The sequence below is a fragment of the Aedes albopictus genome, chromosome 2 (genome assembly GCF_035046485.1).
Source record: "Aedes albopictus strain Foshan chromosome 2, AalbF5, whole genome shotgun sequence".
Classification (NCBI taxonomy): domain Eukaryota; kingdom Metazoa; phylum Arthropoda; class Insecta; order Diptera; family Culicidae; genus Aedes; species Aedes albopictus.
This window is the reverse complement of record NC_085137.1, coordinates 225,850,403-225,875,575: the sequence shown is the minus strand read 5'-3', so window position 1 is coordinate 225,875,575 and position 25,173 is coordinate 225,850,403. Positions and strand designations below refer to the sequence as shown.

The window sequence follows — 25,173 nt, the reverse complement described above, 5'->3', positions numbered from 1 at the left end:
AGCGATGTATGCTTTGGTGGGACTTGCTCTTCGGTGTGGGGCACGCAGGAAAAATGGGCCACAATAATCGACCCCGGAGATCGCAAATGGCCGAGATGCAGTTACCCTAGAGCTTGGTAGATCTGCTGTCGTTTGGTGAATTAGAGCAGGTTTCCGGCGGAAGCATGTATGGCACTGGTGATACACCTGGCGAAGCAGATCCCTACCACCAAGCAACCAGAACTTGATTTTAATGGTGCTCATCATTAACTGCGGTCCAGCGTGCAAGAGTGTTCTATGGTAATGATCGGCCAGCAAGTATGCCAATCGATGCTTTTTGGTGAGGATGATCGGGTGTTTCATTGTTTCGGTGGCCTTGGAATGCCGGATTCGGCCACCGACTCGGATGAGGCCGTCTTCGGAGAGTTCAGGTTTGATCCATTTCATTGGAGATGATTTGTCGACCAGTTGTTTGTTGATGAGGGCTTTCATCTCCATCGGAAATGCTTGACGTTGAGCAATCAGACAGAGTGAAATTTCTGCGTCTCGCAGTTCGGAAGCAGTCAAATATTGCGTTGGAGCGTAAGATGTCCTTTTAGAAGCAGCACATGCCCCATTTGGGCGGGACTTGGCAGCTGACGCATGCAGCACTCGTTTGTACCGCAGAATGTAGGCCACAGTCCGCCGCAACTTGGTGTACGATGAGAATCGACTGAAGAGCAATTCGCCTAACGGATCACTGGGGGGCGTAAGTGATGCTAGACACGCCTTGCGTTCCTCACTGAACGCCCTGGAGGATGACGAAGCGACGACAGGTTGATTTGGCCAACAGTCATTGGCCAGCTTGATCCATTTTGGGCCTGTCCACCAGCGGTCGCGGTGTAGCAGGTCGGCCGGCGTAAGACCACGGGAGATGTCGTCCGCCGGATTATCCTTTCCTGGAACATGGTTCCAGGGACAGCCAACCGTTGTTTCTTGAATTTTGGATACGCGGTTCCCCACGAACGTCTTCCAACAGGAGGGAGGGGATTTCAGCCATTGAAGCACCGTCATGGAATCTACCCAAAAAAATACTTCGACATTTGTCTTGAGCGAACGAATTACCTTTTGATACAGTTGGGTGGAGAGAACTGCTCCGCAGAGTTCCAATCGGGCGATGCTGTGGCGAGTTTTCAGGGGTGCGACCTTTGATTTGGCCGCAAGAAGCTGGACGGACACCTGTCCACGGGAATCTTCGGAGCGCATGTATACACACGCGCCATAGGCTTTCTCAGATGCATCCGAGAAAAAGTGCAATTGCAGGCGATCTGTTCCGGCCACCGAAGCAAATCGAGGAATACGAATTTCGCCAAGCAGGTTCAGGGTGGTGTGGAATTCCTTTCATTCGTGTTGTAGTTTTTCAGGAAGCGGTTGATCCCAAGAGTACGGTTTTCCCTGGTCGGAAGTCAGCGCCCAAAGATGCTGCATATACTGTTTAGCGGTCGATACAACTGGTCCTACCAAGCCCAGCGGGTCGTAAATTTGGGCAATATAAGATAGGACGATCCTTCGGGTGAGTACGGCAGCAGGAAGTGGTAGTTGGATGTTGAATAGCAGGATGTCGGGGCTCGGTTCCCAGACAAGCCCAAGGGTGGTTACCGATTGAGTGTCGGTAAGGTCGTAAAATGGCTGAATTCCACGCTCAGCCTCAGGGATTTCCGCCAACACTTCTGCTGAATTTGATGCCCATTTTCGCAGTGGAAATCCTGCAGTTTTGAGCATGTCACTGGTCTGCCGACGTACTTGGAGAGCCGTTTCAACGCTGTCTGCCCCGCTGATACAGTCATCAACATAAAAATCCTCGGCCACCACCGAGTTGGCCAACGGAAATGTCTCGCCTTCGTCCTTGGCGAGTTGTGCGAGTGTCCTTGTAGCAAGATAAGGAGCGGAGGCGGTCCCGTACGTGACCGTCCGCAGCTCGAAGGTAGATATGGGATCCGATGGGTGTTTCCGCCAGAGAATCCGCTGAAGAGGCTGGTCTTCTGGATGAACATCGATTTTGCGGTACATTTTTTCAATGTCCGCCACAAGTGCAATCGGTTTGATTCGAAAGCGCAAGATAATAGACAGAAGGTCTTCCTGCACAACTGGCCCAACAAGAAGGATGTCGTTCAGAGAGTGGCCAGATGTTGTGCGGCAGGACGCATCGAACACGACGCGAATTTTGGTCGTAGTGCTTGTGGTTTTGAAGACCGCATGATGCGGCAAATAGCAATGATCGATGGAGTCGTTTGGTGGGTCGGCGATCTTCCGCATGTGGCCGAGTCGTAAATATTCGGCCATGAACTCGTTGTAGGCAGCCCGAGTGGGTTCGTCTCGCTGCAATCGTCGCTCGAGACTCAACAGACGTCTTTCCGCTATGCTTCGTGATTCGCCGAGCCGGACACTAGGTTCCTCTGTTCTAGGAAGTCGGACAACGTAACGTCCAGATAAATTGCGTGTAGTGGTGGATTTATACAGCTCCTCACAAGAAGCTTCTTCTGGTGACAAGAACCGGCCTGGTTCTACTGCTTCTAGGGTCCAAAACTTCTCTAGGATGGATTCCAGGTTACGTTGAGTGATGGCAGCGTGGCAAACAGGAGAAGATGGTACAGTTGAACCGTACCAGCGACCGATAACGGCCCATCCGAAAACAGTCTCGAATAAGACCGGCGAGCCTTCGCCGAGGAATATTCTGCCACTTTTTAGATATTCGTGAACCAGTTCAATTCCTAGTAGCAGATCGATGGGACCCGAAACGTTAAACGTAGGGTCGGCCAAAGGCACGGTCGGCGGAATTTTCCACGAAGACACGTCCACGTTGGATGAAGGGAGTTCTGCGGTTGGCTTGGGAAGGACCAGGAATTCTAGCTCACTGGAAAATTCAGCGTTTTTGGAGCGAATTGTGGAGACGACGGATTGGGTAACCGTCACCGTTGCTTCACCGATTCCGGTGATAGGGACGCTGACTCGGGCCGGACGTAAACAAAGGCGACGAACTAATTTCTTGGAAATGAAGTTCGATTGCGAACCGGAATCGATTAGGGCTCGAGCGGGATGGAGATTTCCAAACTGATCCTTTATCCAAAGTGCGACGGTGGAGAGGAAAACGGTACTTGGAGAGGTACGGTGAGCTGCAACACTCACTTCCCCGGACGGAGCGACTGAATCGCTGGGGGCTTCCTGAATAGGCGTGGGCTGAGCTGGTTTAACTGCAGGGTTGGAAGTCGACTTACTTGGACTGGCTGCTTGATGCAGCAAGGAGTGATGCCGCTCGTGGCAGTGGCGGCAGGTGTACTTCGAATCACAGTTTCGAGCAACGTGGGATGATTTGAAGCAGTTCCAGCAAAGCCGCTTCTGGGAAATGAGCTCTCGGCGTTGTCCGACGGCCATTCCTTGGAAGGACGGACATTGAAACAGCAGATGTTTCTCCGAGCAAGCGATGCACGTGGGTGGGTTTGGTCGAGAGTTGGAGGTAGTAGCGGTATTGACAACCGCCTTCGTAGCAGACGTTGTTTTCTTGGAGAATGTCTGCGAACCGGCCACCTTGACCGGTGTATTTTGCGTACGATGCTGGATTTCGGAGGACACTGTCTGCAGTATACGCACTCGTTGGTAGAGAAATTCGATGCACGCTTCGTACCCTACATCGTCTGAATTTGCTGCGTACTCCTCCCACGCTCGAAGGGTTGCTGGGTCGATTTTGTAGGATAACATGCATACCAGCAGGGTATCCCAAGTCTCTACGGTTTCTCCAAGCTTCGCTAGGGCTTTTACATGACGTTGGAAATCATCCACGAGGTTATGGAGGTCTTGGGCTGATTCCTTACGAATTGGAGGTAGATCGTGCAACGTTCGGTAGAGTTGTTTCTTCAGGAAGCGCTTATTGTCATAGCGCTTCAATAGCGCTTCCCAGGTGGTGAGGTAATTGGCTGCTTCGATGTCCACCGTTTCATATGGTTTCCGCGCTTCACCTTCCAGAGACTGGAGCAAAAACTGTAGCTTAGCTACCAGTGGGATGTCATGTGCGTCGTGCACCATGGACTTAAAAGTATCGCGGAATCCGAGCCACCGAGAATAATCGCCATCAAACTTCGGCAAATCTATTTTCGGAAGCCGCAAATGGAAGGTGGTTGGTGGTGGAGCGATGTTGCCCGCAGTATTGATGGTGGAGTTCAGATCGGCTACCTTCCTGTTCATCAACCACCCTTTCGCTGCACAATACCTCGAATCAAACAATCTACGTTCCTGGAGATGTCTGACTAACGGGGCATCCCCGTTGTCGAGCCTTTCAAGTTCAGCCTGGACCTTCACATGTTCGCGATACAGTTGATCTAATAAGTCCAACCATACAGGCACTTGCGCGAAATCACGATCTTCTTCATAGTTTTCTACGAACGACTCGACCGTTTCGAGTGACGACACTAAGGAACGCCGGGCCACGAGCTTCTCTTTAAGTTTCTTGTCTTTCAACTTCTTGGCGGCCATTTCGCGACGAAGTCACTGTCCGAGTGATGGCCTTAACGGTGTGCACGCGCGACGAAACGTGGGTGCACCGACACGTGAAGCTCCTTCCCGATTACGTACGGTTCTCTTTCCCGACGCGTTCGCGAGCGCGGAAACGTATCGTGCAACCCGGCCACCAACGAAACTAAAGCACTACTCACCACAACTCCAATTATCGAATTGCACTAAATGCACAAAGTGCCACCACAGTACGGTTTCACACGGGTCGATGAAGCAATTGTATCAACTAACAATGCTACCTATCGAGGATGCTCACTTGCTTTTGTACGTCGGCGTGGCGTCACTACGGTTTGCTGACCTTCACAGGCACAACGAGATAATCAGGCACGATTGTTTCGTGCCAACAAAGAACACTCTGCCGCGCTTGGCTTGGCTTGGGGAGGCGTGTACAGAACGGCTTTCGTCCACTTCTGTACCACGCGGGATTCTTCGTGCTTTGTATGGCCTCAAAATACACTTTTGGTCCCCGGAATGTCCTGTGTATCCGGTTCGAAGGACCAATGTTACCGAAAATCAACAAATTACCGGTCGTACACAGGGTTTCTTGACGGCTTTCTAGCCTCGCAGGACCAGTGTCACCACACTCGCACTAGAGGGGCTAGCAGATATCGTTCTGCTAGGGAATGATCAGCCAAAATGCGATCACGCTGCCTTGTTGCCCTTTCACCGTAAAGAACAACTAAGACACACCTTTTAACACTGGGATCGCGCCAAGTCTTCTCCTAAGTTCGCGAGCTTAGGAGATTGCACTAGTCGAGGACGTAAAACAGAACGACCGAGGAGAATAAAATACTTGGGTTTTCGGACCGTGGTTAAAGTTCGTCTCGTCTCGACGGCAGAGTATATTCAACTGAATTCGGTTTTCTTATAATCTACGTTCTACAAAATTGTGCTGAATGTGTATGTACAGATAGTACGATCGACAGCGATCGGATAGTGTTCGGTGTACTGAGATGTGTGGGTACATATGTGTATAATCAATTAGATCACATTCGTTTAATGTAGGGTTTTTTACAAATATTGGTCATTTCAATTTTAATAGAGTATAAAATTTGTTGTAATTAGGCTCAGTTAGATATATAGTTTTAATAGAAAAATAACAAATTAATGTAGTGCCCTATCAAATGCTTTGAAAAATATCCGGAGGAATTCCTGGAGACATAATGAATAGGTGAGTTTATTCCAGAAAAATCACCGGAGAAATGCTTGAATAAAATTATAAATAAATTCCAGTAGAAATCTGTGGAACAAAAATCCCTAATAAAGTTCTCGAATACATCATTGAAAAAAATCCCAGGACTAATCCTGAGCAAATTCCTTGTCGGAATTTCCTTGAGGAATTCCCATACAAATAGCTAGATAAATTGCCAGAACATTCCTTAGAGTGAGTCAAAGAAGTCCCAATCTGGCCTAAATTTCTCTTACATAGCTCTTAAAAATCGTTTTTTTTTTGTATACTATCAAAACGTGGTGGTGAAATTTCAAACCCGGTAGTGCTGGTAGCCCTGAACAATTTTGCCTTCCTATCAGACTTGAAGATCGTGCAAAACCTCATCAAATTCGTATCGGAGATTAGTATGTACACAAGCGCCAGGGATGGGAACACTCACTTGCAAAGAGTTACACTCATTTGCAATTTTCTCAGCTCAGAAGCGTGCAATCAAAAAACGATGCAGGGACGACTTTTACCTTGTGGTTTTGTCTAAAAGTTTGCCGAATAGAGTAAGGGTCGCACACGCATATCAAAGCTGTGACAGAGCTGTGAAAGCTACTCTCCACGAGGTGAGTGTAATTTACATTCACCTCGTGGAGAGTTGCCTTCACAGCTCCCTCACGACTTAAGTATGCGTGTACGGCCCCCACTCTATTCGGCAAACTTTTAGACAAAACCACAAGGCAAAAGTCGTCCATACATCGATTTTTGATTGCACGCTTCCGAGTTGAGAAAATAACAAGTGAGTGTAACTCTTTGCAAGTGAGTGTCCCCATCCTTGACTAGCGCCACGTGGTGGTGACGTTCGGAACAGGAAATACTTGTTGTCCTGAACAAGTTTGCCGCAGATCGTACTTTCCTGTCGGGTTTCAATCTCGTGGTATATCCCACCAAAGTCGCACCGGAAGTAAATATGTACACTAGCGTCCGTGGCGGTGGAATTTGAAACTATGCTCTTCGTGACCTGGAAGTACTCGTAGTCCTGAACAACTTTGCCGAAGATCGCATCTTCCTATCTGACTTCAATCTCGTGCTATATCCCTCCAAAGTCATACCGGAAGCAGCTATGTACACTAGCGCCACGTAGTGGTGAAATTTTAAACTATGCACTTCATGAACTGAAGGACTCGTAGTCCTGAACAACTTTTGCCGAAGATCGCATCTTCCTATCTGGCTTCAATCTCGTGCTATATCCCACCAAAGTCGTACCGGAAGTCACTATGTACACTAGCGCCACGTGGTGGTGAAATTTTGAACTATGCTCTTCATGACCTGGAAGTACTCGTAGTACTGAACAACTTTGCCGAAGATCGCATCTTTCTATCAGGCTTCAAACTCGTGCTATATCCCTCCAAAGTCGTACCGGAAGTCAATATGTACATTAGCGCCACGTAGTGGTGAAATTTTAAAGTATGCTCTTCATGACCCAGAAGTACTCGTAGCACTGAACAACTTTGCCGAAGATCGCATCTTACTATCTGGCTTCAATCTCGTGCTACATCCCTCCAAAGTCATACCGGAAGTCAATATGTACACTAGCGCCACGTGGTGGTGAAATTTTGAACTATGCTCTTCATGACCCGGAAGTACTCGTAGTCCCGAGCAACTTTGCCGAAGATCGCATCTTCCTATCTGGCTTCAATCTCGTGCTATATCCCACCAAAGTCGTACCGGAAGTCACTATGTACACTAGCGCCACGTGGTGGTGAAATTTCGAACTATGCTCTTCATGACCCGGAAGTACTCGTAGTCCTGAACAACTTTGCCGATGATCGCATCTTCCTATCTGGCTTCAATCTCGTGCTATATCCTCCAAAGTCGTACCGGAAGTCACTATGTACACTAGCGCCACGTGGTGTCGAAATTTTGAACTATGTTCTTCATGACCCGGAAGTACTCGTTGTCCTGAACAAGTTTGCCGAAGATCGCATCTTCCTATCAGGCTTCAATCTCGTGCTATATCCCACCAAAGTCGTACCGGAAGTCACTATGTACACTAGCGCCACGTGGTGGTGAAATTTTGAACTATGCTCTTCATGACCCGGAAGTACTCGTAGTCCTGAACAACTTTGCCGAAGATCGCATCTTCCTATCTGGCTTCAATCTCGTGCTATATCCCACCAAAGTCGTACCGGAAGTCACTATGTACACTAGCGCCACGTGGTGGTGAAATTCCAAACTATGCACTTCATGAAATGGAAGTACTCGTAGTCCTGAACAACTTTTGCCGAAGATCGCATCTTCCTATCTGGCTTCAATCTCGTGCTATATCCCACCAAAGTCGTACCGGAAGTCACTATGTACACTAGCGCCACGTGGTGGTGAAATTTTGAACTATGCTCCTCATGACCTGGAAGTAGTCGTAGTCCTGAACAACTTTGCCGAAGATCGCATCTTCCTATCTGGCTTCAATCTCGTGCTATATGCCACCAAAGTCGTACCGGAGGTCACTATGTACACTAGCGCCACGTGGTGGTGAAATTTTGAACTATGCTCTTCATGACCTGGAAGTACTCGTAGCACTGAACAACTTTGTTGAAGATCGCATCTTCCTATCTGGCTTCAATTTCGTGCTATATCCCTCCAAAGTCATACCGGAAGTCAATATGTACACTAGCGCAACGTGGTGGTGAAATTTTGAACTATGCTCTTCATGAACTGGAAGTACTCGTAGTACTGAACAACTTTGCCGAAGATCGCATCTTTCTATCAGGCTTCAAACTCGTGCTATATCCCTCCAAAGTCGTACCGGAAGTCAATATGTACATTAGCGCCACGTAGTGGTGAAATTTTAAAGTATGCTCTTCATGACCTGGAAGTACTCGTAGCACTGAACAACTTTGCCGAAGAGCGCATCTTCCTATCTGGCTTCAATCTCGTGCTATATCCCACCAAAGTCGTACCGGAAGTCACTATGTACACTAGCGCCACGTGGTGGTGAAATTTCGAACTATGCTCTTCATGACTCGGAAGTACTCGTAGTCCTGAACAACTTTGCCGATGATCGCATCTTCCTATCTGGCTTCAATCTCGTGCTATATCCTCCAAAGTCGTACCGGAAGTCACTATGTACACTAGCGCCACGTGGTGTCGAAATTTCGAACTATGTTCTTCATGACCCGGAAGTACTCGTTGTCCTGAACAAGTTTGCCGAAGATCGCATCTTCTTATCAGGCTTCAATCTCGTGCTATATCCCACCAAAGTCGTACCGGAAGTCACTAGGTACACTAGCGCCACGTGGTGGTGAAATTTTGAACTATGCTCTGCATGACCCGGAAGTACTCGTAGTCCTGAACAACTTTGCCGAAGATCGCATCTTCCTATCTGGCTTCAATCTCGTGCTATATCCCACCAAAGTCGTACCGGAAGTCACTATGTACACTAGCGCCACGTGGTGGTGAAATTCCAAACTATGCACTTCATGAAATGGAAGTACTCGTAGTCCTGAACAACTTTTGCCGAAGATCGCATCTTCCTATCTGGCTTCAATCTCGTGCTATATCCCACCAAAGTCGCACCGGAAGTAACTATGTACACTAGCGTCCGTGGCGGTGGAATTTGAAACTATGCTCTTCGTGACCTGGAAGTACTCGTAGTCCTGAACAACTTTGCCGAAGATCGCATCTTCCTATCTGACTTCAATCTCGTGCTATATCCCTCCAAAGTCGTACCGGAAGTAGCTATGTACACTAGCGCCACGTAGTGGTGAAATTTTAAACTATGCACTTCATGAACTGAAGGACTCGTAGTCCTGAACAACTTTTGCCGAAGATCGCATCTTCCTATCTGGCTTCAATCTCGTGCTATATCCCACCAAAGTCGTACCGGAAGTCACTATGTACACTAGCGCCACGTGGTGGTGAAATTTTGAACTATGCTCTTCATGACCTGGAAGTACTCGTAGTACTGAACAACTTTGCCGAAGATCGCATCTTTCTATCAGGCTTCAAACTCGTGCTATATCCCTCCAAAGTCGTACCGGAAGTCAATATGTACATTAGCGCCACGTAGTGGTGAAATTTTAAAGTATGCTCTTCATGACCTGGAAGTACTCGAGCACTGAACAACTTTGCCGAAGATCGCATCTTACTATCTGGCTTCAATCTCGTGCTACATCCCTCCAAAGTCATACCGGAAGTCAATATGTACACTAGCGCCACGTGGTGGTGAAATTTTGAACTATGCTCTTCATGACCCGGAAGTACTCGTAGTCCCGAGCAACTTTGCCGAAGATCGCATCTTCCTATCTGGCTTCAATCTCGTGCTATATCCCACCAAAGTCGTACCGGAAGTCACTATGTACACTAGCGCCACGTGGTGGTGAAATTTCGAACTATGCTCTTCATGACCCGGAAGTACTCGTAGTCCTGAACAACTTTGCCGATGATCGCATCTTCCTATCTGGCTTCAATCTCGTGCTATATCCTCCAAAGTCGTACCGGAAGTCACTATGTACACTAGCGCCACGTGGTGTCGAAATTTTGAACTATGTTCTTCATGACCCGGAAGTACTCGTTGTCCTGAACAAGTTTGCCGAAGATCGCATCTTCCTATCAGGCTTCAATCTCGTGCTATATCCCACCAAAGTCGTACCGGAAGTCACTATGTACACTAGCGCCACGTGGTGGTGAAATTTTGAACTATGCTCTTCATGACCCGGAAGTACTCGTAGTCCTGAACAACTTTGCCGAAGATCGCATCTTCCTATCTGGCTTCAATCTCGTGCTATATCCCACCAAAGTCGTACCGGAAGTCACTATGTACACTAGCGCCACGTGGTGGTGAAATTCCAAACTATGCACTTCATGAAATGGAAGTACTCGTAGTCCTGAACAACTTTTGCCGAAGACAGAATGTTGCTATCTTGTCGAGGTTCCGAAAGAACTCGCTACAAAGACATGGTACTCACAACCAATCCGGGAAGAAAACGGAACCGGAAGAAGTTAAAAATGTGGAACTAATGTTTTCGCCTGGTTCTCACCGGAAGCTGCATGAAATTCCAATCGGCTTTCACTACACCTCTCTAGGATAGTGTAGGATTCCGTTAACGCAAAAAGATTGAAATTTGGTTCACTAACTGCTGAGATATGGATGTACAAAAAAACAGTTCCACGTTTTTTTGCCTGTCGGTACTTAGCGTGTTAACTAAATTTACGTTTGATGTCTTCAACTTAACGTATTTAACGATTTTTGTATATAAAAATGTTATGTAAAGTTAGCACATTTTACCACGCTTCAAAAAATGAGGCAACTTTACGTTAAGTTTTAGTATGTAAATTTCAACAAATATGTGTGGTTCAATGTCTATGCAGTAAGTATCATTCATTTTGTTTCAAATAAGCCAAGAAGAATTAAAATTGAATGAAAGATGACAAAGATAGCAACGAATCACTTTTCCATGTTTTACGAAAGTGACCCCAAACTTTTGGCCGATACATCATATTGAGGGGAGACCCCAAACTTTTGATCGATGACATCAAGGATTAATTTACTTAATAACTTTTTTTTCTAGATTTTTAGCTAAGTTCTGTAAAAAGCAGTTGAAAGCTAATAGAAAATGGGTCATATTACCGCTCTCATCTCAAAATTTGGTCGACCCAACTTCCAGCGACACTGCCGTAAGTTTATATTCATTTTTTAGAAAATTTGGTAACTTTGAGTTGAGTTTACATACAAAATTTTTTGAAAAAGTTTCTTTTAAATCATGTTCAAAGTTTCTTTGACTTATTATCTTTTGAATGACACCTAGGGTTTTGAAATCGGACGCAAATTGGCGGAGATATGAGCCTAAAAAAATGACATGTTTTTGAGGGGGTGACCCCAAACTTTTGAACGGGAGTGTACACGCAAGCAAAAACCACTATAGTAAGCTGCAACGCTTTTGGGAGCTCGAAAACTGCTGAAGTGGCTGACGCTGAAGCTCGGCAAGTGGTTACCTTCGCGGTCGCCCACGTTGATCACTCGATCATCCACCGATACTCGGATCTTGGAAGGTTACTTCGGGTAGTCAGCTACTGTTTTCGATTCTGCAGAAACGCTTTCGAAGTCTGCCAAATCGTCGCGAAGTTGGTCCTTTTCAGCCGCCTGAAGTGGATTACTCGATTAAATCGCTCATTCGTTCCGTCCAAAGAACAGAATTCCCAGAAAAAAAAAATCGTTGTTACTCTGCGAATCCTCAGCGGCGATCCCTTCATCTAAAGACTCTTCATGCAGGGCCAATCCTGCCACTGGCTTACTTACCTTACCGATCAGGCTAAGGGCGGGGTGGCCTCTGCTGTACATAGTAGCCGTCTCCATTCCACTCGGTCCATGGCTGTTTGACTCCAGTTCCGCCCTCTGCGTAGGGTCCGCAGAATGTCCTCTACTTGATCGACCTACCTAGCTCGCTGCGCTCCATGTCTTCTTGTACCAGTCGGATGACTCTCGAGAACCATTTTAGTCGGGTTGCTATCCGACATCCTGATGCCTTTACCTGCCTACCGTAGCATCCCGATTTTCAAGGTATGGACGATGGTTAGTTCTCTCGGCAGCTGATGCAGCTCGTGGTTCATTCGCCTTTTCCAAGTCCCTCCTGCCATCTGCATTCCTCCGTAGATGGTACGCAACACCTTTCGTTCGAAAACTCCAAGGGCGCGTTGATCCTCTGCACTTAGGGTCCATTTGTCTATAGGCACGAATAGAGGACGACCAGCGTTTTGTAGATATTCAACATCGTGTTACTAGGAACTTTATTCGATCGTAGAGTTCTGCGGAGTCCAAAGTAAGCACGATTTCCTGCCACAATGCGCCTCTGAATTTCTCTGCTGGTGTCATTGTCGGCGGTCACCAGTGAGCCCAAGTACATAAATTCTGTAACCGTCTCGATTTTATCACCGTCGATATAAATTCGAGGTGGCGGGCGCGGTGATTCCTCCCTATAGCCATTTGCCATTTATTTATTTAGTTAACATCAAATTCATGATAATACTGAATCAACAATTTGCCGCCATAATACTCGATTTGCAGCTGCAGCTCTCCAACGTCGGTCACGCCCAACACTCGCCAGATCACGCTCCACCTGGTCCACCCATCGTGCTCTCTGCGCTCCACGCCTTCTTGTACCAACCGGATGGTTAGCAAACACCAACTTTGCAGGGTTGTTGTCCGGCATTCTTGCAACATGCCCTGCCCACCGTATCCTTCCGGCTTTGGCCACCTCCTGGATGCTGGGTTCGCCATAAAGTGCAGCGAGCTCGTGGTTCATCCTTCTCCGCCACACACCGTTCTCCTGCACGCCGCCGAAGATCGTCCTTAGCACCTGTCGCTCGAAAACTCCGAGTTCTTGTATGTCCTCCTCGAGCATCGTCCACGTCTCGTGCCCGTAGAGAACCACCGGTCTTATTAACGTCTTGTACATGGTACATTTGGTGCGGGGGTGAATCTTTTTTGACCGCAGTTTCTTCTGGAGCCCATAATAGGCACGACTTCCACTGATGATGCGCCTTCGTATTTCACCAACGTTATTGTCAGCCGTTAGCAAGGAACCGAGGTAGACGAATTCTTCTACCACCTCGAAAGTATCCCCGTCTATCGTAACATTGCTGCCAAGGCTTGTCCTGTCTCGCTCAGTCCCACCTACCAGCATGTACTTTGTCTTAGCCGCATTCACCACCAGTCCGGCCTTTGCTGCTTCACGTTTCAGGCGGGTGTACTGTTCTGCCACCGTTCCAAATGTCCTAGCAATAATATCCATGTCATCCGCAAAACAGACAAATTGGAGGGATTTCGTGAAGATCGTACCCCGGCTGTTGAGCCCAGCTCGTCGCATAACACCTTCCAGGGCGATGTTGAATAGTAGGCAGGAAAGTCCATCACCTTGTCGTAGTCCCCGTCGAGATTCAAATGAACTGGATAGCTCACCCGAAATCCTTACGCTGTTCTGCACACCGTCCATCGTTGCTCTTATCAGTCTAGTCAGCTTCCCGGGAAAGCTGTTCTCGTCCATAATTTACGAGCAATAATATCAATATTATCAGCGAAACCAAGCTAAACGGACCTCGTGAAAATTGTCCCACTCGTGTTTCTCCCCGCTCTCTTTATTACACCTTCTAACGCAATGTTGAACAGCAAGCACGAAAGACCATCACCTTGCCGTAACCCTTTGCGAGATTCGAAGGGACTTGAGAGTGTCCCTGATACTCGAACTACGCACATCACTTGATCCATCGTCGCCTTGATCAATCGTATCAGTATATCCGTGAATCCGTATTCGTGTATAATCTGCCATAGCTGTTCTCGATCGATTGTACGACTACGACTGCTGATTGCACGAAAATACGACTGCTATTGGCTACCATTCGGCAAAAATTGTGTCCTTTGCGTGGACGCGATCTCGTTCGTAACCGAAGTAACACACTTGGCACAGAAGTGTCACGGCGGCGCAGATTTTTGTTACGTAGAAGTCACTGTAACTTACTTCTAGCAAGTAAGTATTTATTTGCAAAATGTAAGTCACAGTGACTTCTGCACAACAAAAACCTGCGCCGCCGTGACTCTTCTGTGACAAGTGTGTTACTTGGGGAGGTCGTTCGGCAGTGTGGGACCTGCTTTTGCTGCGCCCCGAAGCCGATGGAGCAGTTTATGGCTACTCTACACGCCTGCACGAGTATTCGCGAATAATGGTATGTACTACTGTGGACCCTTCGGTATTCGTCCGTTAGTTGGGAGGGGAGCAAACGTAAAAATGTACGTCGCCGTGGTCGTTTGTATAGTGGTGAAGGTGGTGCACCTCGAGGTGGTCACCGACCTTACCTCCGTCGCGTGTATCAATGCGGTGAAGTAGTTCATCGCACGTCGCGGTCGCGTAGTGAACTTGTATTGCGATAACTCGACGCCATTCGTTGGCGTTGATCGAAAACTGAAGCAGCTTTGTCGTCAGTACCTTCAGCAGTATTCGACAGAACAATGGAATGGATACTGTCTAGAGCATAGGTTTCCAAACATTCAGGTGCGGGACCCCTTTTTGTCAGTAGACGTACTTTTCGCGACCCACCATAGAAATTCTCTCATTTATTGTCTGTTATAGTAAAATATTCGACTGTCCCTAGCGACCCCTAGATGATGGCTGGCGGCCCCTCTGGGGGGTCGCGACCTACAGTTTGGGAAACCATGGTCTAGAGAGTGGAATAACGATCCACATCATCCCTTCTCGTTCTCCCCACCACGGTGGCCTGTGGGAAGCGGGGGCCAAATCGTTTAAATGCCACCTACGTAGAATCCTTGGCTGTCGATCGTTTAGGTTGGTGGAGTTCAACACTACAGTGGCTCAAATCGAAAGTATGCTGAACTCCCGACTCTATCACCACTGTCCAGTCACCCGCAAGATCTGTCCAGCCTTACTCCCGGTCACTTCCTTGTTTTTTATTACAGAGCCTGACTATATATTTAGCACATCCTGTTATCAGGAAATGAAGAGCAGTGTCGAGAATTCAGGCTCGGATTAAGGACTGTGGTGGTCCGGGGCCCGAGCGGATGCGGAGGCTCCTTGGCGATGAGCATACAAAAATTTCTTTGTTTTCAAACAGTATTTGAGCAATTTTATTATTATTATTATTATATTTTATTAAAGACAATTTACCATGCAATTTACCAAATAAGTTGGTATTCGTGTCCAATTTGAGCAAAATGAAACATAGAAGTAAATGGCCAAAATAGACGTAGACATTTCTCTTCCATAAAATCACTGCCGGCCAGTAGGAGATGGATTGTACAGTAGCGTGGGTCATCGGAACCGTTTTCTCAGATCAAAGCTTTTTTGGTTCCGTTTTGGGTCCTGAATATCTGTGCAAAACTTGAGCACGATCGGCTGCGTCTACACTTTGCGCATTGCAATTGAAATTTGCATGGGAAACATACTTTTTTGCATTTTTGTAATAACTTGGAAAAGTTTGTCTGAAACTTTTTAACCGATAATGTAAAATAATGGCCTAAGATGTTCTGAAAAACTTTGTGGAAGACCGCAAAGTGATCCGAGGCTAGTAAAAATATTTATAATCAACAAACCACATGCATGAGTTTATGTTTTAACATGTAAAGGAATAACAATAGCAACAAAATCATGCTGTTTCGGCAAGCAATGCCAACGCTATAACTTTTTTCATAAGCTTCAGATCACTTCGTGGTCTTCGACAAAGTTTTTCGGAACACCCAAGACTATGCTTTCACAATATAGGTTACATGGTTTTAGAAAAAATCGAGCTTGTTATGAGAGAAATGCAAAAAGATGTGTTTTCCCATGTAAAATCCCATACAAACTTTAAACGCGATGGGCAAAATGTAACCGATCGTACCCAAATTTTGCACAGTTGTTTGGGTCCTGAAATGGGACTTTGTTCGGGTAGGATACCATCAAATTTTTCATTTTTCCATATAACGGATGACTCACTCTATTGTACATACATACATTCATACAAAGCTGACGATTTGAAATCGATTTTTGCTCTATTTTAATGCAAAGTTGCTCTCTTCAAACATCTCTTTTTCCGTAACCAGTGCTCCGAGTGAGCTGAATTTTTTAATGTAACTGGCTCGCATCTAACATTTCAAATGTAAGTTGAGAAAGAATTTCTAAAATAATTTTTTCTTCCTTTTTTTCCATCTTAAGGTGTCTTACTGCATCACTAAGTTTTCAAACGAATCATTGACTTTTTGCTTTTCAATGATTGTTTGCCTCGCATTTTTGAAGTGATAAAAAATCGTCAATTCTGCTGCAACGCAGCAGAAAAAGTATCATCTCAATCACTGCGAGTGAGCATATAGGATGATACTTTTTCATACGAATATTCGCTTTGATGGCAGTAGTGTTGCATTTGAACTGAACGCGAGCCAAAAATGAACTGAACGCGTTCAATTTTTTGAACGTGAACGCAGTAAACATTGAACTTGCGTGTCAGAGCTTTTCACTGCTCAAGAACGCCCGTTCAGATCCCCATTCGGCTCAATGTTCTAATGCACTATTCTTTCAATATGTAAAGCAAATGAATCGGTCCAGCCGTCCAGAGTTTCGTAGAAATGAGACTTCATGGAACATGGCCCTGTACCACATAATACCATATTAGTAATACGTACATACATACATTGCATTGTGGGGTTGGGAAGGAAGCGGATCGAATCGTCCGGGGTGACAGCGCCTCGGTTCTTATGGCGCGTTTTTATGCAAAACAACGTCCAAAAGCTTGGATGCGTCTTCATATCCTATATGCCTTCTTTTCTAGGACTTTGTGACGCATTTGCATACATTCGTTGTTGCACGGAAAAATGCGCCATACCACCTAGGCCATTGTGGCATCGGGCATTAAATTCTGCACCGAAATACGGATTATCCGCAATCCACGGTGGCCGGACCGGTTCCCCCTCACAATAGAAGGTCAGATTCTGAATCCAATGAGCCCAAGATTGCTAGAATTGGCGAAAAAATGGCAGAAATATAACCATTTCAGTTTAGCGGGTACCAGGGTATCATGTTAGCATGTTGGCATTATACTGGTGCAGTTCTTGCTCATTGTTCAAGGTGCGTTCAATTTCGAGCTCGCTCGCGTTCCAAATTTTGAACTGAACAATGTTCAAATCGTTTTGATCGCAGCGTGCCGAATTTGAAGATGAACGAAAATTGATCGCGTTCAAATGCAACACTCCATTGGCAGAGAATTATCACTTTGAAATTTTGAGGCTCATATACAACTTGGCTGCCGATGCTGATGATGCCGTAAAAAGCCTAAATTATTTTTTTGGAAATTTTGCTCAAATTTAAGGAGATTGGCACATATAATCACCAATATCTCGAATCTCATTAATTTGATGCAAACAATATGTTCAGATGATCGAAACATGTTATATTCAGCTTTCTATTTATGCAAAAAGAATGAAAATTGGATGACTGCAACATAAGATATTTATATTTTAGTAAATTCCATATTTTTTAAACTCTATTTTCAAGAAAAACTCAAAAACTGTTTTACGACTTTCACGACTTTCGTTTTATTTTGTAAACTAGTGTAAGCTGTATATACAGTGTCGAACGAAACAATAACACCACTAGCCATTTTTCATACAAAATAGCCGAGTTTGACGATATGGTACTCGGTTCGTAGTAGATTAATTTGACTGAAATTTTGACAGCCGACCTGGAATACGTGAAGTTTGATTTGTTTTTAATTGATTGAGTTCTGTTCACTACATCAAAAGTTACAGATATACGAAACGACAAAATAATAGGACCACTTTCAGATTACCATTACCAAAAGATATATGAGAGATTCTGATGTTTGATGATTGATAAACAAGTTCTAAAATTAAGTAGGGGGATTAGGGGCATAATGGACACCCGGGGCGAAATGGACACCCCTGTTTTTGCCGAAACCGTTGACTTTTATGTAAAACTTTCAATGCATAAGTGTAAAGGAACAAGTCATTGTTCTATTTATCAAAAGTACCATTTATATTCCTTTAAAATAACCAAAATATCATTGAAATTGAAGTATGTTTTTCATATGGTGGATTTCTTATAATTTCGAAGCAGCAGCAAATAAGGTATTACGAATGATTGAGTGTTTCCACCATACAAACTAGTGAATTTTTAGCTTATCTACATGTATTCGCAGATTTAGCAATGGATGCAGTATTACATTTTTGATCAGAACTTACTCAAAATAGCAATTTCAATGTTGTAGTCTATTCGGGGCAAAATGAACACTGGCAATTATGAATGGATGTACGCGCGTTGCATACTGTTAGGCGTTTTAGAGAGTTTGAAAAAAATCAATCCGATTGTTTTAGCCTAAAATTTATTTAATTAACTTTGAAGTTATGTAAACTCATCTAAGATGGAGTATTATATCTGTGGTATTGATCTCAGTTGGCAAATTACTTGACTAGTCGATATTATCAAAGATACAGCATAAAATATGCATGGGTGTCCATTATGCCCCGATGGGTGTCCATTTCGCCCCGTACCTCTCCTATCAGCCCCAAAAAACACACGGTTTTCAATTCATTATTTCTTCACAATAATGACATTCTACCAGCTGTAAATGATTGAAATACGTAGGGAACAAGTTAAAGTTGTAAGCCAACTGATAATATGTTAAGTTTTTGTCGGTTATACAGGTCTAACATGCTCATATGCTTAGGGTGTCCATTATGCCCCTAATACCCCTATGCCATTTAAACTTAGGGATTTTTTTATAAATGACCACAAAAAAAAAACGATGATAAAAATCTGGTGTTTTTGTTTTGTCGCACCGTAAGTGGTGAACAGAACTCTATCAATTTAATACAAATGAAAATTCCCGTAATTCCAGGTCGGCTGTCAAAATTTCAGTCAAATTAATGTACTACAAACCGAGTACCATATCGTCAAACTTGTCTATTTTGTATGAATTAAGTCCGGTGGTCTAGGGGCGGGACAGCTCTAATATTGATTAGCGATATTAGCAGTATTAGAGGATATTAATCCCAGCGCCAGATCATATTTGAACAAAGTAAGCCATGTCAATAGAATTGAATTGTTTAGCAATGACAACAATAACAAATTACAATAAATTAATGCTCTGCTTTCATCACTATAATGTTGTTGGAATATATAAATCAAGAGTGGAAAAACAAAATTGACAAATTAAAGATCTTTTATCGTTTTTCTCATACCAAGAGAATCAACTACGGACATATCTCTAGCGAAAATGATGAACAAGATCACCAAACTGCAGTTGTAGTATCTGTTGGTACATACTCTATAACGCAAAAGTTTTCTTCTGCCCTGACCGTTCGAAATGAAGATCTGATGCAATTCCAAGGTCATTCCACCGGAAAATATGTGTTAACCATTGGCTCAACAGTCTATAGCTAGCAGCGATAATGTGGAATCCTAGGTGGTATCCTATCTTGTATTCTAGCTCATTTAACCACAAAGAAATAAAACTGAACTCTTGACTGAACTGCTTTATTGGCAAACATGAAAAACACACCGTCATATGCGCTCAGTTTTTGTTTTATTATCCAAGGTTGCAACCAATTAATTGTGATTAACGTTTTCCATGCAGTTATTAAATGATGCTATTTCTTTTGAATTCTCTAAGAACAGCCATGGGCTTTCGATAGCCACATCCCCAATGATAACAAAATGAAATCCAAGTTGTTTTTACTGCTAAAATAATCAATAGAGATTCAAGTTAATTTAAACAAATTATAGAAAAGACACAGACAAACCGTATTTTCAAGCAGCGTCTTCGTGACAGTTATTTGTTGCATGAAAAGTCATGACATACTAGCAAATAGTTATTTATGCAATGAGTTGCAAAAAGTTGATTTTTTCAGCACGAGTTGTACATTTATCCAACGAGGCTTGCCGAGTTGGATAAATACTACGAGTGCTGAAAAAATCGTGTTTTGCAACGAGTCGCATACAAAATTTTATGCAATTTTTTTTCATAATGCAACCCATTTGAGTTGCATAATGTTCATAATGCAACCCAAATGAGTTGCATTATGAACATTATGCAACTATCTTTCATTATGCAACTCATTTCAGTTGCATAATGAGCCTGTACGGAAAAGGAGGTCATTATTATACTGAAATGAGTCAGATAAAACTGAAATTATAATACTGAATTGCATAAAAAATATTTCGGTCGACGTTGAAGATTAGGGTATTAATATTTATTAGGCAGTATTAGAGGCGGTATAAGAAGCTGTCCCGCCCCTAGCCGGTGGTTTTATTTTTTATCTGACACTGTATAGTGAATACAAACCAAGGCCAGATCAAACTTAACTATGCAGCTTCTTTTTTAATCATTGTTTATCGCTGTTGTCCGTTTTATAAATAGTATAGTCCTTATGTTGCATTCCTATGTTTTTAATTTGACTTTTCAATTTACGTGGCCATTCCAAAACGACAAGCAGTCATAAACCCAACAAAACGTAATTTACATTCGTTTTATGACTGCAACCAAAAGCTTCCGACTTCAAATTGTTGGTGACGTGTTTGAGTATTGCAGGTTAACCTTCACGTACCCGACCCCCAACATCTCATTTTCAAAATGCTGGCATTTCGTCAACTTTCATTCAACTTTTTTGAAGTCGCCCTCAATCGATCATAAATTGGTGCAAGTTAAGTACACCCAAAAGGCCATGCATATCTGGATCCATTCCGGAGATATTTCTGATTGTAACTGGGGTCAGGGAGGGTGCCGAAATGGCTAAAAATTATTATTTCGTGTGTGATTGTGTTTGAGCCATCGATTTTCAGCGGAATTTTCATTGCGAACAATAAAACACAACTGCGATAAGCACATTTGAATAAGTTGACCCATCCGGATCACCGTGACAGGTTCCGCGGGGGCCTCATTGGGGTCACTTCTGGTTTTTATCCAAAACATGTCGTGCGACATATCGAACTTCATGATTTCGAATGACTGTGTCAGAAACGATACCCTGATGTCTGTATCAACTAATATGGCCACCCAGGAACATCTAGCACAGGTTCCACGGGGGTGACATCAGGGACATTTCTAGTTTGCAACTAAAACATGTGGTGCGACTTTTCAAACTTCATGATTTCAAGAGAATGGGGCTGAATAAAAATGATTGAAGTATGAAGCAACTGATATAGCCGCTCCGGAACAGCTGAAATGGGCTCCACAATAAACACAATAACACACGAAATAATCACTTTTGGTCATTTGGAAAAACAGACAACTCTCCCACCCCCTGATCGCAATACAATCTAGAATATCTAAATAATAATAAACTTGCACCAATTTATGACCGATTAAGGGCGACTTCAAAAAAATCGGATAAAAATTGACGAATTGCCAGCATTTTCAAAATGAGTTGTCGGGAGTCGGGTATGTGAAGGTTAATACTCAAATATAATATTTATCATCAAGCCCGTGCACAGAAAATGTGATAAGGGTGATAAAGGTGATAAAACCCCTTTTCCATTTTTTTTTGCAAAGGGCGGCGGGGAGCCTATTGCATAGAACATCGACAATGGGAGGGGTTCATCCCCCTCCCTTATGCATGGGCTTGATTGTCACTATTTTACTATCTAAAATATGTTATAAATTGAAACAAATTTTGTTCATTCTCATATGAATGACTGATACCCAATTTAAATCTTACTTTGGTGGACAGAGGTGTGTATTACACTGGACGACAGTGGGCTCCGGCCTTGATGATGCGTTGCACAGCGATTCTTCTACATCTACTCCTGTCACCCGATTCCTACACGTGGGCATAGCCATTTTATAGCCTGAAAGGACATAATAGACAGAAAGGAAAATGAATGAAATAGTGTTGATGCCATTGTATTGATTGAACGCCGTGAAAACGAAAATATTCATTAGCTTAGTAGCGAAATTGGATATTTGCTTCAATAATCGAATTCCGTTTCAAGCATACGTCTACCCCGATGAAGAGCATGATCCGATTAGAGGACGGTCAGGCATGCGGAGAAGAAAGAATTCTCGCAAATAGCAAAGCAATCACATTCCCGATTTTCAAGTGCGCTCTTCTGAAAGGCTATTTCTGTAGAAGAGTCTCCTTCGTTTGATTTCTTTAAAGCTTCCGACGTAGTAGAATGTATACTTGAACGGCATCGTAGGTTAGGAACCGGCACCAGAACAATGACACATCTGAAGAGGACTTTCCCTCTTGAATCCTCCATGTTCTCTGTACGCTAACCATGAGCTCAGCCAGGCGCGAAGGTGTACGGTGCGGATGGATGGGTTCACCTGAAGTAGTATCGAAATTCACTTACCGCCTCCACAGGTGACGGAGCAGAGAGACATCGGTGCTATCTCCCACTGGTACAGGGGCTGGGTGCAGGACGTTCCGTCTCCACCGCACACCCCACAGACGTCGATCTTCTTCGTGGAACCGATTTTAAGGTCACATCCGACGCGCTGTAGAAGAAAAACGAAGTGAGATAATAAATATAAATATGTCTCGGAATCATGTGGATGGGTTGCTTTCTGGCGGAGTGGTGTTTTGTGTCGTGACAAATATATAACGTCTTAACAAGATTTGGAAAAGCCATTGATTTATGATTTCAATGGATTAGAAGTCTATACAAACCTAATTCAACTTGTTGACACTTTTTCGTAGTAGCTTTTAACGGCTTGATTAACAGCACTCTTTTGATGCAATGGTAAGTATTACCAAGAATGCCACTGCTAAAAAAACATGCAATGCAAAAATGCAAATTTTATGGATGCTCCCAAAGAATAGAAATTAAAATCTTCGATGTAGTGGAATAAAATCATTAACAACCTTCTATGTTAAAAACAACTAAGTGGATAATCTTAATGATTTTCACTACAATCGTGATTTTATGCGATTTCTTTTTTAAGATTACATGGATATCAACATGAAATCTTAAAAAATCGCATAATACACGGTGTGTTGTGTAGAACAACTTTATAATAAAAAAATAAGTAAGTCTGAAATTTTGCCCAGTGATACTTTGGGCCATTCCCTTCAATTTGCTGGGTCGGTTGAAAACATCTATCGGGGGGTCTAGAACAAAAATTTTTTTTGAAGGTTTTTCATGCAAAAACAGTTAAAAGCGCATATTGTAAATTATTGCATCTCCTACAAATATTCACAACTTTTTTGTCTTTGAGGATAGAACCATAAAATTTTCTGGCGTTTCGAAGTAGTATGCGTAGATGACTGTGTGAAAATTTCATTAAAATATGTTGAATGGTTTTCAAATAATAGCAAAACTATCAAACGCATTCTAAAACACTAAGCTTAGTAGCAAAAGTCCAACAAAATATCTATATTTTTTATATAATAATAAATGAAACATTTTTAATTCTAAGGACCTTCAGTCATTATGATGGCGGTATGAACTGTGAAAACTTGTTTTTCAAATAATGAACAATTCCATAGTCAAATACATGAAAGGAAAACACACACATTGCCATTATGTAGCTTTTGACTAAAGTATTAATTATTTATCTCAAGAACGCGGTTTTGCGTGTACATGTTCATTTTTTCCATTTTTTTAAATGATTAAGGTCTTATCTAAGTATCAGATTGCAAGCGAAAGGCTTTAGGAGAGCGTGGCGCAATAATTTGGATTACAAAAAAACTGTTTGTTATTTTTTTTCGAAAGAAATAGATTTATGTTGAAAATATTCTACTAGTCAACGACGCCCTAACAATGATCAATCACTCTTCCTCATGCTTGAAGGAAACCACAGAAAATATTTTTGAGACATCATATGCAAATCGATAACACTATTTAAACCATTGTTATCAAATTGTTTTTCCTTGGCTTTATGCTGAACAGCCTAATTTTCATGCCTAATTTAGAAACATTTTCAATAAGTACTCCGTTCTTTTAACTCTTCTTTCAGAACTTATTATCAGTTATTTGTTAATAAACGGTGGCATAAGTAATAAGCATCATATTGCTATTAAATTTAAAGACAAACCTAAGTTTAGGTCCAACAGCTATGTATGTCAAATATCGTGGAATAATCCGGAAACTATGTTTAGTACCGTAAAGTTGCCCTTCATCGAATATTGCCCAACTGAATTCTGTTTTGATTTCAGTTCTCGTTATTGTGTCCTGTCTTGGTTTAATGTGGACTCATACCCACAACTTCAATGTTATTATGAGGTCTTTAACAGAGTTAACTTGTTTTTATTCATTGACTAAGGTGAAATACTATTTAATTTTGAGCTTGTAAACATTAATTCCAAAATAATTTAGTTTCTATACTTTTTCTTCGAAACAGAGACGTTTCCCAATCCTCGAGTGCTTTTCTTGGCTTACCAAATAACATTCAAATATTTTCTTTAGGGAAGGCCGCCGTGCTCAGCAATCATGATAATTGTGTTTATTATAGGATCCGTAATAGAGGCATACTACTTGTACTTGTGAACATGTATACGCAAAACCTCGTTCTTGAAATAAATAATAATTACTTTAGTAAAAAGCTACATAATAACAGTGTGTGTTTTCCTTTCATGTATTTGGCTATGTATCTGTTCATCATTTGAAAAACAAGTTTTCACAGTACTTCCATCATAATGACTCAATGTGTTTAGAATAAAATATGTTTCATGTATTATTGTATAAAAAAATATAGATATTTTTTTGATCGTTTGCTACTAAGCTTAGTATTTTAGAATGCGTTTGATAGTTTTGCTATTACTTGAAAACCATTCAACATATTTCAATGAAATTTTCACACAGTCATCTACGCATACTACTCCGAAACGCCTAAAAATTGTATGGTTCTATCGTCAAAGACAAAAAAGTTGTGACTATTTGTAGGAGATGCAATAATTTACAATATGCGCTTTTAACAGTTTTTGCATGAAAAACCTTCAAAAAAATTTTTTGTTCAAGACCCCCCGATGGATGTTTTCAATCGACCCAGCAAAT

General features: G+C 43.1%; 1 protein-coding gene across 4 annotated transcripts in view; it reads right to left on the bottom strand.

Annotated features, from left to right (window-relative positions):
• LOC109401394 (protein madd-4) overlaps positions 1–25,173 on the bottom strand; it is a 902,383-nt gene that overhangs the window by 103,753 nt on the left and 773,457 nt on the right. For all 4 annotated transcript variants that reach the window (XM_062851209.1, XM_062851210.1, XM_062851211.1 and 1 more), the window contains exons 7-8: positions 22,531–22,675; positions 21,894–22,023 (exon numbers count right to left, since the gene is read on the bottom strand). In XM_062851209.1, coding sequence (XP_062707193.1) covers positions 21,894–22,023; positions 22,531–22,675 — 275 coding nt within the window. The remainder of the gene's footprint in view (positions 1–21,893; positions 22,024–22,530; positions 22,676–25,173) is intronic.